Here is a 17,754-nt window from a genome sequence, read left to right on the forward strand (position 1 = left end):
TGAATTTATTCCAAATTACAGACATAACTTTATTATTTTCTATTATCTTTTAAATGGTAGAGAATAAAATTTGATATTTTGCAGTTGTGTATAACTTTACACACCCTATCAAAATAGCTATCAAAATGACAGTGTTGCCATTTAAGAAAATCAAGGATGACGTCATATCTCTAAATTGGGACACCCTGTATACATTATTATTGTATGTCAAAAAGGACAATATGAAATAATAATCGACGGGTCTGAGCATTTTTCAAACAAACAATTAGTATTTGAGATATTGAATTTATTCCAAATCACAGACTCTCTCTGTATATACAGTGCTAGTCAAAAGTCCGTACCCCCCCTCGTATCTTTCGAACGGTTATACCTATAATAGTGAAATTTGGAGGGAGGAAATAAACGGACGTAAGCTTCTTAACTAGTCATGACAGGTGACGTAATAGTGACAGATGACGTTACAGAGCCACTGTGACCGATAATTTTAAATGGGACCTTATGGCAAGTGATACCTCGTTTGAAAGGTATTGAAAATACCTATTCAGTCATACTAATTTTGTTTGAGTTTAAGCTAATTTTGATGTACAAATGAAATAAATATAAAATTGTAGTTTCGCATTTAATTAATAAAAATTCAAAATTCCGCCTATGATAACTTGTCAAACAGGTTGACCTTGACGTAAAAACTACTAGAGAATTAAAAAACGTCAACTTTTTTGACAAAAAATTCATAGGCGGACATTTGAATTTTAATTAATTAAATTCGAAACTACAATATTATATTTATTTAATTTATTCACTAAAATCAAAATCAACTTAAACCCAAAAAAATTAATATGACTGAATAGGTATTTTAAATACCGTTCAAACGAGGTATCACTTGCCATAAGGTCCCATTTAAAATTATCGGTCACAGTGGCTCTGTAACGTTACCTGTCACTATTAAGTCATATGTCATAACTAGTTAAGAAGCTTACGTCCGTTTATTTCCTCCCTCCAAATTTCACTATTATAGATATAACCGTTCAAAAGATACGAGGGGGGGTACGGACTTTTGACTAGCACTGTAGAAAACTGAAAGAAACAATATGTGAAATTTATTATTATCTTTTGTTTTGATAATTATCAAATTGGATATTATTTTTTTAAGTTTGTATCTACTTGTATAAACTCTTTTAATTTATTTACATAATATATACTGTAATGGGGCTTTCCCTTCAAAATCAATAAATAATATATTAAAAAAAAATGAATAACCATTTTCAATTTCGTTGCAAAACGAAAACACAGCCGAACCATATTCTAGTCCAATCAGAGAGTGCTGCAAGCACCCCTACCGGTTTCGAAACTTATTAGTCTCTCATCAGGAGGCACATATGCTGCTCTCCCCGATCCAACCAAAACAAACCCCAGCGTGCAGTCCCGGATTGCAACGAACGAAAATATATATTTTTTATAAATTTCCTATTTCACACAAAAAAATATTTTATCATTCTTTTTAGGTGCATTTTGTTAGAAGCTCTTACCCAGTTGGTCACCAAGAAGCCAAACAGAGAACTTATTAGGGAGAAAAATACATATGTGATATTAAGAGAACTGCACAAGTGGGAAAAAGATAAGAAAGCTTTAATAGCTTGTGAAAACTTGGTAGACATTTTAATAAGGTGAGAATTCATCAATGACCTTTTCTTAGTTATTTGATATATCTTGAGACCTTAACAAATGTGGCTCCTTTATTTTATATAAAAAAATTGCATGGAATGTTTACAAACTCAAAAACAAATTCTGTTACAGAACAGAACAAAAATTTAAGAGATAAATGAGTATTTTCTATAACACTAGCATGCATCCTTTTTGAGGTCTGTACTTTTATAGGTAATCTTTTATATTTCTTGCTGAATTAAAAATTACAAATATCACAAGGAAAAATTCCTGTACTGGCTCTATACCATAAATCACAAAAAAATAAAATCCTTATTTTGTAAAAGGTATATGTATTTAAAATCACTAAAAAGGGCTGTATCACAAAACGTTTTCGGAATCAATATTCCATCATCAGTGTTATCACAGGTTTACATGATTTAAGCCACCAAAACTTTTTTTACCCGTACATTTTGGTGGCTTAAAGCATGTAAACCTGTGATAACACTGATGATGGAATATTGATTCCGAAAACGTTTTGTGATACAGCCCTTTTTAGGGATTTTAAATACATATACCTTTTACAAAATAAGGTTTTTATTTTTTTCAAAATTGCAACTTATTTTTCTCAATTAAATCAGGTTTATTTACTATTTAAAATTTTCATAAAGTCAAATTATGAAAATAAATGACAGATTACAAGAACCATTATTATCGTTATTGTTTCAAAGCAGAATTCTTCTTCTTCCTTTGGCATCATAACCCTGGATGGATATTTGCCTGTCTGGCTATTCTGTCTTCATCCATTCGGATCTCTCTTGTGGTCGTCTTCTCCATTGTCTTATCTTCATGGTTTTCAGGTCGTCTTCCACGTCATCCAACCATCTCATTCTGGACCTTCCTTTTTTTCGCCTTCCTATCGGCTTCCATTGTAATATTTTCTTTCTTATTTGGAAGCGTTCAAGTATTACGTAACGCGATTTTTAAGATTTTCAACCTCCCCCTACGTAACGCACTCTGGCACTCTTATGGGAGTTTAACTATTGCGTAACGCAATTTTTGAAGATTTTTGACCCCCTCCCCCCAACCTACGTTACGTAATACTTGAACGGTCCCTTTTCACTGCATAATCACATAATCCTAGCTGACCTCTAAGGATGGTATGTATTCAATAGTTAATCCATTATTAATGGAAATTCAGCGACAAATTTTCAGTGTAGAATGAAGATTGAAGTCCTAGATCTCCGTAAATATTGCATTAAGAGGATCGGAACGTATTTCCGGATGTAATGCTATTCAAATGGGGATTCATTTTTTTCAAATCCTGAGAAAACTAATAAATATTTTTGAAAAATTTAAACGCAGAATAAAAGATTACGTTATTAGCGAGGGCCGAAAGTCCCTGAGAACTTCTATAATGTTTATTTTAATAAGTTACAGGGATGAAAAACTAAGAGAAAATGTAGTGTGATTTTTAATTTCAAATATCTCATTCGAAAGAAACTTCTTATATATTCTAAGGGACTTTCGGCCCTCGATAACAATTTAGTCTTTCATTTTGTGTTTAAATTTTTTAAGAATATTTATTAGTTTTTTCAGGATTCGAAAAAAATGTACACCATGTCCGTGGAAATCGAACATTCGCTATCTTTGTCATACAATGCAATCATTCGAATATAATGTTATGGCAAGACTCAAGACAGTGACAAGTAGAGATGTGTCCGACCCGCTATTTTGATATAGCAGTTCATTCTGCTACTGCTTTTTAACGCTTTTACGATGAGAATAAAATCAATCAAAGAGTTGTTTATTAAATATAGTATTGATAGTGTATTTGAAAAATAAGAATTGATTTAAGGCGTACAATTAATAAAAAGTTATTTATTGTTTATATATTATTTATGGAAAATCCAAGTATTTCAAGTCATTAAAGTTAAAATAAAGAGTTTGTTCCGATAAACTTAAATAGGTACGAGTTTAGCTATAAAGTAAAGTGCCCATGGTGGCATAAAATGTAGTAAATGGTAATGCTTCAAGTGCGTACTACATTTTTGAAGATTTCATTACACTTAAAAAGCATTTGCTTTTCTCCGTAGTATTTGCTACTATTTACCAGCCTACATAGAAGAATGTACTACGCATTTGAAGTATGTGCTTGTGTAGTAGTACCTATTTTGCTTCAGTTTAAGTGAAGTTGGTGGGTGGACGTCTTCGGCGCAGGTATTTTTTCTGTTGCAATACGGCAGCATTTATGAATGTGTGTCATAGAAAAATTTACAAACTAAGAAGATTCTTCATTTTTGGGGTCATTCTTTTATCACATAAAATTTAATAATTGTGAAGAAGATTAAAAAATACCAATTGTTCATTTTTATCCTTACGTAACTCGTTTCTCACTTCGGAATCTGAGTCACTCGTTTTTACTCATGTACAATTCTAATAATTTGATACGTAAAAATGTGAATTCAGAAATCACAAACACATGGAAAACTAATTCCATCACGATTGGTGTAATGCAGGCACGGCTGGCGCTACGCTTTGTAGTAGATACTTCTGGTCAGTAATAGGTACTTCTGCTGTGTAGTAAGTTCTTCTCAACAAAAGCACCTACTTTTATGTAAAAGAAAATGCTACAAAATAGTGACTATTTGCTGAAGCAATAGCATCTACTACGTTTTATGCATTCCACCGATTTTCTTGAGTGAATTATTAAATGTTGACTTCATATTTTAATAAAGATGATTTTAAGATTTTATAATTAAAGGCTTCGCTTTTTACGGTAAGTTTTAACGCTTTTTTTTCTCGAAGAACAATAATAAAATGATATTTTCGGCTCCTTTTCCTAAGTGACTTCTCTATTGAGGTTGGCGGTCAATATGGCAAATTTCTCTCTATTCTGGGCTTGATGAATTAAGTCATTTCCTGTTGTGTGGGTCCAATCTCTAATGTCTCGGAGCCAAGACTTTTTCTTTCTTCTTTAATCCCTTTTACCTTCGATCTTGCCATCTAATATTACTTGGAACTGCTCAAATTCCCTATGGCGTATTATGTGTCCTAGATGACGTCTATCTAATTTTGATAGTTTTGACCAGATGAGGACGTGTTTTTATTATTTTCAGTAATTTTTCATTCGTGGTTCTGCTGGCCCAGCTTATTCTTAACATTCGGCGATTCATCTACATTTCGAATAAATTCAATTTGTTAACATCATACTGTTTTAAAGTTCAGGCCTCGCAACTATATAGTAATAGAGACCACACATTCACACATAACACTTTAGTGTTCTCAATCTTATTGTGACTGCTAGCTTGGGGTTACAGAGCATTTACGCATGTTCATGAAACCAGATCTTGCTATTTCAATGCGTCTTATGATTTCTTTTCAGTGGTCTAGTTGAGTAGGTATTTAGCTCTCTCCCCAAGTATAAGAAGCTTCGGGATATCTAAAGAATGACTTTAACAGCCGGGACTTTCTTCTGATAATATGTCCATCCATATCTTAAGTTGGTCTTCTGTTTCTGCTAATAATACAGTGCCATCGGCATATCTTACTTTGTTAACGATGATTCCATTAACTCTGACACCTTCAGGGCAATCTTCAAGAGAAGCTCTGATTATATGTTCAGCATTTACATTAAATAATAGGAGGGACAAAAATGCATCTTTAACGCACTCCTCGTTCTATATTTATGTAATTGGTGTTTCAGTTCTCTCTTCGAACGCATTCTGTGTGGTTCCAGTATGTATTACTTATGACAGCTATGTCGTGTCTATCCATCCCTACTTCTTTTAGCACCTCAATGAATGTTCCGTGTTTTATGCGATCGAAGGCCTTTTAAAAATCAACAAAGCACATATACAGCCGTTTTTGAACCTCAAGATACCTTTCTGTCATTAGTGTCAATACCATACTTGCTTCTCTGGTGCCTGTACCTTTTCGGCTACACGTCTACATATTTTTTGTTTATTTTTTAGATTGTAAGGAATAAAACACTGAGTTCAATATAAGTTCATTATTTATTTACAATATTTATCTTGGACTATATCAATGATACATTTAAGACTTAACACTAAACTTATACAATGTAGGGTCTATTTATACAGAAGGGAGTTGTTACATCGGCGTAGAGGTTTAAAATTTCCGGAAAAACTGAGTGCCGAAAAAAATTTGTTTTTTCCGGAAAAAAACAGAGATAATACGGAAAAATTTAAATTTGTTATATAAATGATAACCTTGCTTTGGTTACTGATTTTTTTTAATATAACTGAAAAACTGTGGATTCGCTTTTAAGAAATAAGGAAGCTCTGTAATTTACCGTAGTAGTGGAAAACCTGAATGTAAAACATATTATTAAAAAATTGTATTACATGATGCGTTCTGGCAAAACTTACAATGCTCTAAAAAAATTCTGCATCCCGTATCAAAATCGATAAATTTAGTAGAATCGGATAGATCTATATTACCATAAGTGTCTTTTGTCTTTAAGTATACAAAAACCCAATATTAAAAATATTCCCCAACAAGGTGACCAGACTAGTTCTCTTCTCGAAAGATTGCTACAATATGTTGAGAACACTACGAATTTTGTTCTAAGCCGATTCACTTTCCAGCCAATCTGAGAACAATTGAATTAAGACCAACTAATGGAACGCATAGACTTCATTTCTGACATGGCTCGGTCACTAAATCTAGATGTAGGGAAGGTGGTGGCAATTCTAGCCCAATTCATAACAAAAACTGGATTTTTTAATCGAAATTCTTTATGGGATAGTGGAAAAACTACTCATTCCCACCTTGTTGGTGGCAAGGTTTGTGTACATCACAGCTACAGCCAATTGCCCTCCGAATTTTAACTCGACCTCGATCTTTCGCCTCTTCAGAAAAAACTGGTTTTTACAGGGCCTCATACATACAAGCAAAAGAAATAGATTATCACAATATAAAATTCAAAAGCTGGTTGCTGTTCATTAAAATTTGGTTATAAACGAAAAACAGACATTTATTTACGATGCTAGATTAGACTTTTATAAGAGTCTCAGCGAGAAGAAGAGCAGAATGATGAAGCGGAGATCAAGTTTGGATCAGATGTTGGGTCTGAAGAAATGGGTCTGGGTCTCAGATGAAAATATACCACTGAGCGCTTTGGTTAAATAATGTGTTTTCTACCTTTGAAGTTTCAGTTTTGATACTTTTAATTAGTAGATGATAATAATTATAATTTTGTATATAACCCTATACATAAGCATGTATATAAGACCCTATATACATGTATGTACTTATATTATATATTAATAGCTTAGATATTGATAGTAGGTAGGTATGTTCCTGTATTTATTTTTACAAATATAATTTTTTTATTGAGTTTAATGCCTCGACAACTAATGGCCATCGGCATGGTAAAGTTGATTTTGCAATCAGATACCTATACTACATTCACAATCAAGATGCAGTAGAAGTAAACAAACCGAGACCCGTTAACTAGTGCAAGGAGCACTCCTGAATCATGATTTACAATGTATATGCATTTAAAATCACAAATGATGATTTAAAAATTTTATTCATTGTAAATCATGATTCAAGAGTGCTCCTTGTACTAGTTAACGGGTCTCGGTTTGTTTACTTCTACTGCATCTTCATTGCGATTTTAGTATAGTGTTGTGTGTAGTGTATGTATTTAGTAAATGTCGTGTTACTTTGAAAAGGCGATTTCATTTTTTTTACAAAGAGACTCTAAGGGCCGGTTGTTCGAACGCTAATCAACAATGATCACTATCAAATATTTAATTACTGTCACCAAAACTGTCAATGTCAACTTTTATTGGGTTGCTGAAAACATAATTGATTATAATTATGAGATTAGTTAATCAATTAACATAACAATTATTAACATAATTGATTAAGTAATTTCATAATTGTAATCAATTATGTTTTCAGCAACCCAAACAAAGTTGACATTGACAGTTGGTGACAGTAATTAAATATTTGATAATGATCATTGTTGATTAGCGTTCGAACAACCGGCCCTAATTGTATCCGAACGTCTGCAGTCCGTCCGGTGAGTACCGATCCCACAAGGATAGAAACATTTTCATTTATTAATTTTTTAATAAATGGAAAATTTCGCACCGAGCTAAGATTCGGACTCACGACCCCTGAATCAAAAGGAAGATAGGCTCTCTTAACACTGAGCCACAGAGGGGAGTAAAATATGTTTAAAAGACTTTAAAATTGGTATTTTTTAACGTTTCAATTAAAAAATATTTAAATTTTCCCCTTTTTTTCCAATTTTTCCAATAGTTTGGGAAAAAATGGAAAAACCTGTTTTTTCCGATATGTTAAATCTCTACATATGCCTCTAGAAAGTACATGACTCATCGTCTCTAGATGCTTCTAACTAGACTATATGAGTCATTTTTATCTAGATTATCAAATAAGATCATAAAAGATTTTAGATTTGAATAGCATACATTGACGCGAGCTGCCGTCTTAACAATAGGAGGGAGTTGGAAAGTAAAATAGAAACTAAATTATAAGATGTTTTAAATAGAAAGCTTACGTCCCCGGTGTCGCTCCGTTCCCTTGTATGATTAGCCAATGCTTTTCATATCAGACATTCTTCAACGTGCCCCGTAAGACAGCCGTGTCGTCCACGTCCCCGCATTAACATAAATCTGGCTTTTAATCATAACTAATAACATCACATTATTGGATTATTTTAAAAATGTGTTTCCTGTTTTATAAATAACTTTTTTTACTAATAAATTATGTACATATTATAAATGAAAGTTTACAAAAGGTAAAGAAAAACATTTGTGCTGGAATGGTTTGAGTCGGTCGATGTCATTCCGGACCCTCTAAAACGTGTCAACTTGTTGTCGACTCTCAAAGCAGCTTTATTACCGAAAGTTTTCGACACCAAATATGTAGTAATAGTAATACAACAAATTTGCGGATATAACTGAATAGGAATGAAGGATCGTCTTCACGCTACATCTTATTGTACGTTTTGTGTGTCATGCAAAACTTACGACAAAACGTACGTTTTATCAAGTGTATAGATACATATTAACGTTTTTCAAACAATGTGTTCAATATTCGAGACAAAACAATCACGCGACTACAAATCGCAAGTGGAGTCCGGCGCTTATGCTTTTCACATCACATCTTCGATCTGACCTTGGATTTCATTTCGATTCATTTCATTTGTTGTTATACACTTCACAAAACGTACGTTTTGTCGTACGTTTTGCATGACACACAAAACGTACAATAAAACTGAGCGTGAAAACAACTCTTAAAGGCAATTTCACAATTTTAAAATTATTTTGAAATATACCGGGGGGCAAAATAAAGTGTGACGTATCAAACTTATATTTGTTTTTATGGAACTCTTAGTATTTTATTGCATTTTATATTATAATTTCGAAGATATTTCGGTTTTTCGTAAATTGTAGGGAGTTAATAAAAATTAATAACTTTGAAACCAATGAATTTAGTCAAAAAAATATTTTAATTGTGGGTACTAGCTTAATAATAGAAAATACCAATGTAGTTATTAAAGTTTTCTGAAAATACTCAGAGTGTCCGAATTGAGGCAATTAGTTGACAATTAAATGTTGTTTTTTTTTTAATTATATTTAATTTTTTAAATAGTTTTCCTTAATTAGAACACTTTGTATATTAACGTATAACTATACTTTAATTATTTTGCCGTTTAAACAATATTTAGGATATTATCCTAAGTGTACCAACCTGTTTAAATTTCAACGTTATTGACAATTATTATTTTGAAATGTTTCAATTTTTTCTATACTTTTTCATATTTTCACGAAATTCTGAGTAGGGCTTTTGTCAAATAATACAATTACTGATTAATATTTCATTAAATCGTCATCTTCTTGATTATATATCTAAGTGAATTCTCGTAACATAAAAAATAAAATCTTCGGTGAAACGCAGAGTCCGTAGATATGATTTTAATAATCGGGGAATGTTCTAAAAATTGTTCAATTTCTGGAGAAATGTAGGCACAGAAACCCGGATTCCTATTATACAGTACTTAATAATGTTTTAAAATAAATAAATAAAAAAAGATTTTATACCCAATGAGCGCATTACACAACTATGCAATCACATACAAATAAAATATTATAAGTATTGTAATAGATAGAAAATGTAAAAAGAAAGAGAAAACAAAAAATATAAACACTCAACTTTACTTTTCATCAATTATTTCGTGTATTAATAGAGGAAGATAATTGTTAAAATAAAACTCTCTTAACTTTTTGACCATTTGCTCCCATAACTGCTCATCTTTTTCAATAAGCTCGAATATCAATCCTTTCGGGGTCCACATGCAAAAGTAACAAAAGTTCTTATTTGCAACAAATAACTGCCCTTGAATTTGATAGTAATATGGATGATTTCTCTTTAAAATATATCTATTATCCTTCACTTCCATATACTTTATTATCTTCCTCTCTATTGCATCTTTAGGACATAAATCTTTTGCTGAAATTGGACATTTAATTTCGACAATAATATTATTACCTATGAGTCCATCAGGTGTTGCAGCTAAAAAAGGATATTCCTGATGAACATACATTCCTGATGGGCAAATATCTAAAGCAAGCATTTTGCTTAATTCTTGTGCTGCAATGGATTCTTTTTCTATTCCATAGGCGGTAAATTTATTTCCTTTAAAAGCATTTAAAATAATGTCTTTGGCAACCTTTCTTTTGTCGGTTGTTACCTTTAATTTACAAATTCGGCCAAAATTGGAGGCTGTCAGACGTTTCCTTCTTTCTGAATACCATTCACTTGAATTGCGTTGAGTTATTGTGTTATTGAATAATTTAATACATTCCTCATTATTCTTATAAAGTTCCGATAGAAATTTTTCTTTACTTTTCTCTAATTCTTCATGATCAATTTCTAAAGTTTTTTGTGCTTGTGGCCCATAATCTTCATCTGGAGCATGGTGTTTTGTTATATTTTTTTTCGATTTTTGCAACTTTTTGTGATACTTTCTTCGCAATGTGTTTTTGGTGCATTTAGAAATACATTTTTTTGTATATACACCAGGACTTCTTCCTGTGATGCTTTTGTGAAGGGCTTGGTGATAATCACCTTTAGAGTTGTACGAGAAAGCAGCAGCGTGGCATCTCATTTCATAGGAACCCCGAGAGCTATAATGTATCCTTTTACCTCCTAGAAACTTTGCTATTACATTATTATATTGTTCAGCATAATTGTTACTCATATTTTTTATCAGACTATTTGCATGGAACTTTAATCTTGCTGCACATGAACTAATATCTTTCAAGAGGCTGCATTCTTTCATTGGTATTGTATAATCCGTTTCTGATGATTTTCTGTGACAAAAATTAATCTGCGCAATTCGAATGGTTTCCAAATACATGAAGATGGCTATTAGATATATCATTTTTCAAATACTTTAGTTTTAGGTCATTTGGTTTATCTGACTGTCGATGGTATTCAGTTGCCTTTGTAACAGCAGTTCTTAATCTTAATACGTTATTTTTTTAAATATTTCGTAAAAAAATTGGTACCAGTTTTCCATCGGAACTATATCGTTTTATTGATAACTCTTTTAATGGTGTGCAATAGTTTCTTAGGAGGTGGTTACGACATTCAATTTTTTCAACAACATTATTACCATGGTCTATTTTCTAAAATTTTTTGATGAACACTACTATCTCCATCGGCTATTAAAAATTTGTAAGTAATTCCATGCATGTACCTACTACATTTAAATCCATCTAGAATTATATCACTTTCCATTGCAGTCGAAGCTTTTGTCCAATTTTTATAACATTCGTGTTCTTTATCTTCTCCGTATAATTTACAGTAGGAACAGTATTTGTTCCTAACACCAAGATACAGAATCTTTTGGGTTCTGTAACCAATAATGGCTGCAGCTCCAGAATTGGCGTTATAATTTGTTTTATATGATCTCTTTGACCAAGAGCAGTCCGCAACAACAGTTATAAAAGGATAGCCATCTTCATTAATATCTCCATGCTCTTTTGCTAATTTGACCTCTTCTTGTCCAGCCTCAAGCATTGATTTCCAAGAAATCTCATGGTACAAGTTATATAGATAATTTTGAATTGATAAATAATATCTTTTTGGAAGTGGTGGGATATTTAAACTCGACGTTAATTCAGTTAATTGCGTGTATCCTCCACCAATACTAACTATTCCAATTACTGCTGCAGAATTGACGTTAAGGGTTGGTTGTTTATATTTTTCAGTTTCTACTTCATGTTCAACGCGACACATTGGGCAAAAGAGAGTAAATTTAGAATAAAATCCTTTTCGCTTTTCACCAGTCACCGTAATATCTTCTGTTTTACAATTGTTGATCAATACGCTGTGAGGGAATTGCAGTATTTGTCTAATAAAATACTCAACATCTACAATTCTTCTTCCTTGTAAAATGAAATCTGACGTAGTTTGTCTAAAAGATATATAAATTATTTATTTTTGTTTAACAGTTAACTTTTACGTATTATACAAAACCGAATATTCCTTCTGTGCGAAACTAGAATGGGTAATAAGCAATTTGGATTTAGAAATGGTCTAGGAACTAGAGAAGCACTATTTTGTATGCGCGTTCTCTTACAAAAAAGTTGTGAATTTCGAAAGAACGTTTATGTTTGTTTCATCGACTTCGAGAAGGCATTCGACTGAGTACAACATGATACACTTTTTGATTGTTTGCAGGCAGCAGGACTTGACCACTACGTTATAAGACTGCTGAAGTACTTATATTACAATCAAGTAGCCTCTATCCAAATTGGAGACAGTCGTACTGAAAAACTACCGATAAAACGTGGAGTACGACAAGGTTGTGTTTTATCACCCACCCTTTTTAATCTGTACTCTGAAGAAATCTTTAGGAAGGCTTTGTATGACAGACAAGAGGGAATAAGACTAGGCGGAGAAGTAATCAACAATATTAGATACGCTGACTATACAGCCATTCTTGCTGAAAATTTACAAGATCTTGAAACATTGCTAAATCTAGTCAGTGGAGCAAGTTATCAGAGAGGCCTTAAAAGCAACATTTCAAAAACAAAGTGGATGATAGTTGGAAAGATTAATATAGATCAAGGTCAGCTTTCTCTTGATGGAGAGGAGTTAGAACGGGTGAATAATTTCAAGTACCTTGGCAGCTGGTTAAATGTAAATTGTGACTCCGATGAAGAGATAATAACTAGGATCGAAATATCACGGAAAGCTTTTATGACCTGGAAACCAGTTTTATGTAACAGAAACCTGTCGATGAATATTCGAAAGAAGGTCCTGAAATTTTATGTGTGATCTATCCTATTGTATGGTTGTGAGACATGGACGTTAAAAACCACAATGCTAAACAAAATAGAAGCATTTGAATTGTGGTGCTATCTACGAATCCTAAAGATATCGTGGGTTTCGCACATTTCCAATGAAGATGTTCTTCAAATGATGAATTCAGAACGTCTGCTCATAAGCATCATAAAGAGGAGAAAAACAGAATACTTCGGCCATATAATTCGAGGACCTAAATACCATCTGCCTTATAATACAAGGAAAAGTGTAGGGAACGAGATGGATTGGTCGAAAGAAACTTTCATGGCTGCGTAATATTAGACAATGGTGTGGCTGCACAGTGGAAGAATTATTTCGCGCAGCAGCCGATAGAGAGAGATTTCAGGAAATTGTAAACATGATGACGGCCAACGTCTGAATACAGACACGGCACCTAAAGAAGAAGAACAGTTAACTGCACTTTAAATGTATTACAAATTTGTAAAAAAAACTTACGTAGCAGCTGAATATTTCTGTATTATGTTCTCCTCGCCAGATTCTTTGAAATTACGGGAATGACTGTTATAGAAAAATCGTATTAATTTAATGTTAAAAAATTTAAAGGATAGCTTACATAGTAATTGTCTCTGATACTTCCTTAGCTGCCTCTCCAGAATACCGGGCTCGTCTATAAAATTCAGAACTAAATATTTAAAAAAAAAAATTAATGTGTTACTTACTTAGTATCTACAGTTTCCGCTTCTACTAACTCTTCACTCATTTCTGAATAACTAGTGGATCGTCTGCAACAGTAAAATTAAATACATAGTTACATAAATAAGCGGTATCAAGGATGACTTATCTACTTAATTAATATCTATTATTGGTTTTCTTATTATATAGATTATGATATACTCATAAGGAAAAACAATACAATACGCTTCTACATTTCAATTTGAATTACGTAGAAAATTACGAAAATGGCGGGAAGAAAGAGGCTCTCAGTAAGAGAGTAGATTTGTAATTGGTGGACTTTGTTCAGTCCAGTTTTATTATCGAGGTACTTTAGTTGACATCTTTGACAAATGTAATAAATCATTTGATGTGATCATTTGATATGACCACAAACATATCTACAATCGGCAAAAACTTCCAACAATCCAACAAATAGTTTACTCCTTTAAACGAGAATAAAATTTAATGCGAAAATTATTGGTATATGAATAGATTTTATAGATCATATTTTGACTATAAATTTAAAATTAATTTGAAAAATACAAAAGTAATTAATTTGATTTATGTAAAAAAGTACTTACTTCAATTGAGCTAACCGTCTATTTCTTCGCCTCTCAGTAACACATTTCTTGTAAAAACGTCCCATATTTTAATTTGCGCAAATAAAAAAATAAATAAACTCTTTATAAATTAATTTAAATAGTAATATGTACTACATTTATACCACGAACATTCAAAAACTGAACGAAACCGAAAAAGCCATCTCTACCTTTCTAATGACAATGTCACTGTCAACCTAATGTTTACATTTGCAGTTTCCATACCAGTGAGAATTTTACTACACGTAATTTGCCGTGTAAAGACAGAAAAAGTAGGGAAAGCCGTGAAATATTTGTGAATTATGTTCCCATAGCCTTAACCGTTGGATAAATATCAACAGTTTTCCATAATTAGGTGTTATAATCCACTAAACATCTTTATTTTTTAACTATCTTGACTATTTTCCATACATCAAAGACATAAAAGTACCGATCAATCATATTACGATTCAAATTACAGTATATTCGTGACGTAGTCGCGCCCTTAATGTTCATTGGTTAGTCGATCCAGACAACCATATTAAATGTCTAAGAACCGTGGTCATTACCCAAGGTTAATAGATTATTGCATAGGTTGTCTCGTAACTTTAAACCAATTAAATGCTCGCTTTTTAAAGGCGGGAATACGTCACCCGTACGACAATTTTAAAATTGTCATAAGTTTTAATGCTAATAAATGGTTCAAAAACTTAAGTTTTGCAATATATTTTGTGATTTTCTTGGGTATAAGTATATTAAGTGGTTCTTATATTGGTAATTATATCCATTTTCCCTTAAAAATCAATAGTCTGCTGACAAAAAACTAAAATTGATTTAACACTTATTACATATTATGTGTGTTTTAAATGGACAAAACAGTTTAATTCACACAAAACCACCCCCCATCTGAACTCCACATTCTGGGAAAGGCCCGATGGCAAAAGGTCAGTTGGTCGGCCAAGAAAGAGATGGAAGGACGCAGTAGCCAGTGATCTACGAAAAATGGGAGTACAGCAATGGGAAATAGCTGCTTAGGACCGACAACAATGGAGGGAAATAGTAAACGCGGCCAAAATTTACAGAGGTGTAGAGCCAATGGTGATGATGATGATGATCTACAATTTCCTTTGCCCCTGGCTTTTGCCTTGGCTATATCCGAATCGCAAGTTTTTTGGAACTTAAGAGTGTCCATGTTACAGGCATGGAAAATTAATCAAGCGTTGGAAAACCACCATCGTTGTAGATTTGCACAACGCAGCAAATATTGCTTATCAGAAAGAGCTAAAGCATTTCTCAAAAAGATTGCTCTAAACAGCGGAGATGGAAACCCTTAGAAAAATCGATGGTCAGACTCTGTGGGACAGAGCTAGAAGTACAAATATAAGGAGATGCAAGGTGGACAACATTAATAACTGCGTAAGAACCAGAAATATAGAATATAATGACCACATAAGCCGAATGACCGTAAATAAAGTAGTAAGGACAGAGAGAGACGGTTCCCCAATAGGAAGACGATCAGTGGGAAAACCACGAAAACGATGGAATGACAACTTACTAGAGGCACATTGAAAAAACTGACAGAGTTATGTCTATACAAAAAGAAAAAGAAGAAAGAACTAAATTAATTATTTTATATCACCTACATAATATTTTTTATTGACTCTACTATGAGTAATATTTTTATCAACTTAACATTAACAACAGTTCTTTCTGTAACAGAGAGTTGCCTTTTAGACTTTTTCAATAACATCTAATTTATTATAATTTAAATTTCACTTTAATACAGTTATTAATATACATTCAGCTTAACTAATAATCTAAATTCTAAACAACACTATTTTTTAAATTCATAACCAAAAATTGACTACCTGTCTTGTCATGTCGCCTCTGTCTAATAATTAGGTTGTCATATCCTTCACTTTTGTTGGTCTGTGTCCATTGAACTGGCATGAACCACAAGTTTTTATCGAGCAGGGAACCATGCTGCCCTTTGAGCACTCCTAACACATTCAATCTTTTCACATCGACTTGGAGTCGCTATAAATATCATATAAGTATCATGTAAACCATATTTCTCGATGTTACCAATTTCATAAGGTTGCTAGTTTCATGTACTAAGCAGAACGTAAGTATTATCACATTTTTCTTCAACTAGTCACAATTTTAACCTTTTGCATTCATTCTAACGTGGAAATACTTCGTTCTAGGCACTGAAGATGATCTGATCTAGATCGAAAACGTTTTGCGAATCCTTTTGGATGACTTTTAATGGTTTTTAATAAACTTTTTTATACCATTGTACAAACGAAGTTTTTACTTCTGTATGATTTTTTAATTATGGTATACAGCAATATATCCAGCTACTGGGATTTTCCCATTGATTTTGTTTTAATATTTTTAATATTTTTTTTTATTTTTAATTTTTGAACATTGTCAGAATTTTATATATTTCTAAGGCGGTACGAAGTTCGCCGGGTCAGCTAGTACGAAATAAAAGGTTTAAAATTAATTCAGCCTTTAATTAAAAATGTACGTTTTGGCTTATTGCAACCCTGGACAACGGATCTCCAAATTAACATCATGTGTGCTGTAATGAAGAGTATCTTGGAAGCGAACTCAGTGTAGAGCATGATATGTGCAAACATTTTTGCAGAATACTTGGAGCTTAAACATTGGGGATTCTTGGCGGTCCTGAATATACACAGAACAACCGACCCCCAAACTTGACTTTGAACCATCTGTGAAAATCCTGCATTGCTAAGTTTAATGAACATTATTATTGATGTATAATAATTGAATTATCAGCATGAAAGTTGGGAAGCAAACGTTGACTTCGAAATAGAGGTATTGAAATTTGATTTAAATATTTTGATGGCCAAAAAATGCAAACACATAGGAAAAATATTTTTCCACCTACCTCTACCGAAAGTATACTTTTCCGGACCTGATTGTAGGGAGCAAAGTGGTACTTTTCCTCCCAGGGAGGAAAATATTTTTCCTCCCTAGGGAGGAAAAGTAAAAGTGACGTCATGGTATTTCATTCATGAAATGTAACTTATTGACGCCCTGTACAATATCTATTTTCTATTACGTAAGTTTCTATACATTTTAACATTTATTTATAAAACACTCTGTATTTTGCAGAATGGTAAAAAACAGTAAATTGTTATTTTGATTTAACAATGTTTACATTATTAATTTGACTTATATTTGACAGTTGACAGTTATATTGTACGTATTGTTAGTTTTAGTTCTAATAAATTTTGTTGGTTAGTTATATAAATAAATTAAGTAAAAATGAAAAAATGACTTGTTATTTGAGGAAGGTGGAAAAACCATATGTATAACATGGGAGTAAAGTGCCTTTTCCTCCCTTGAATGATTACTGCCCTCCGCTACGCGTCGGGCAGTAAACTTCATTCTCGGGAGGAAAAGTAGCACTTTCCTCCCTTGTTATACAAATAGCTATTTCCACCTACCTCTA

The 17,754-nt window shown here is 32.5% G+C and overlaps 1 protein-coding gene across 1 annotated transcript in view; it reads left to right on the forward strand.

Annotated features, from left to right (window-relative positions):
* The window catches only part of LOC126882323 (protein HGH1 homolog), a 43,650-nt gene that overhangs the window by 14,135 nt on the left and 11,761 nt on the right, over positions 1-17,754 (forward strand). The window contains exon 3 of the mRNA XM_050647201.1: positions 1,503-1,664. Coding sequence (XP_050503158.1) covers positions 1,503-1,664 — 162 coding nt within the window. The remainder of the gene's footprint in view (positions 1-1,502; positions 1,665-17,754) is intronic.

The sequence above is a fragment of the Diabrotica virgifera genome, chromosome 3, assembly GCF_917563875.1.
Source record: "Diabrotica virgifera virgifera chromosome 3, PGI_DIABVI_V3a".
In the NCBI taxonomy this organism is placed as follows: domain Eukaryota; kingdom Metazoa; phylum Arthropoda; class Insecta; order Coleoptera; family Chrysomelidae; genus Diabrotica; species Diabrotica virgifera.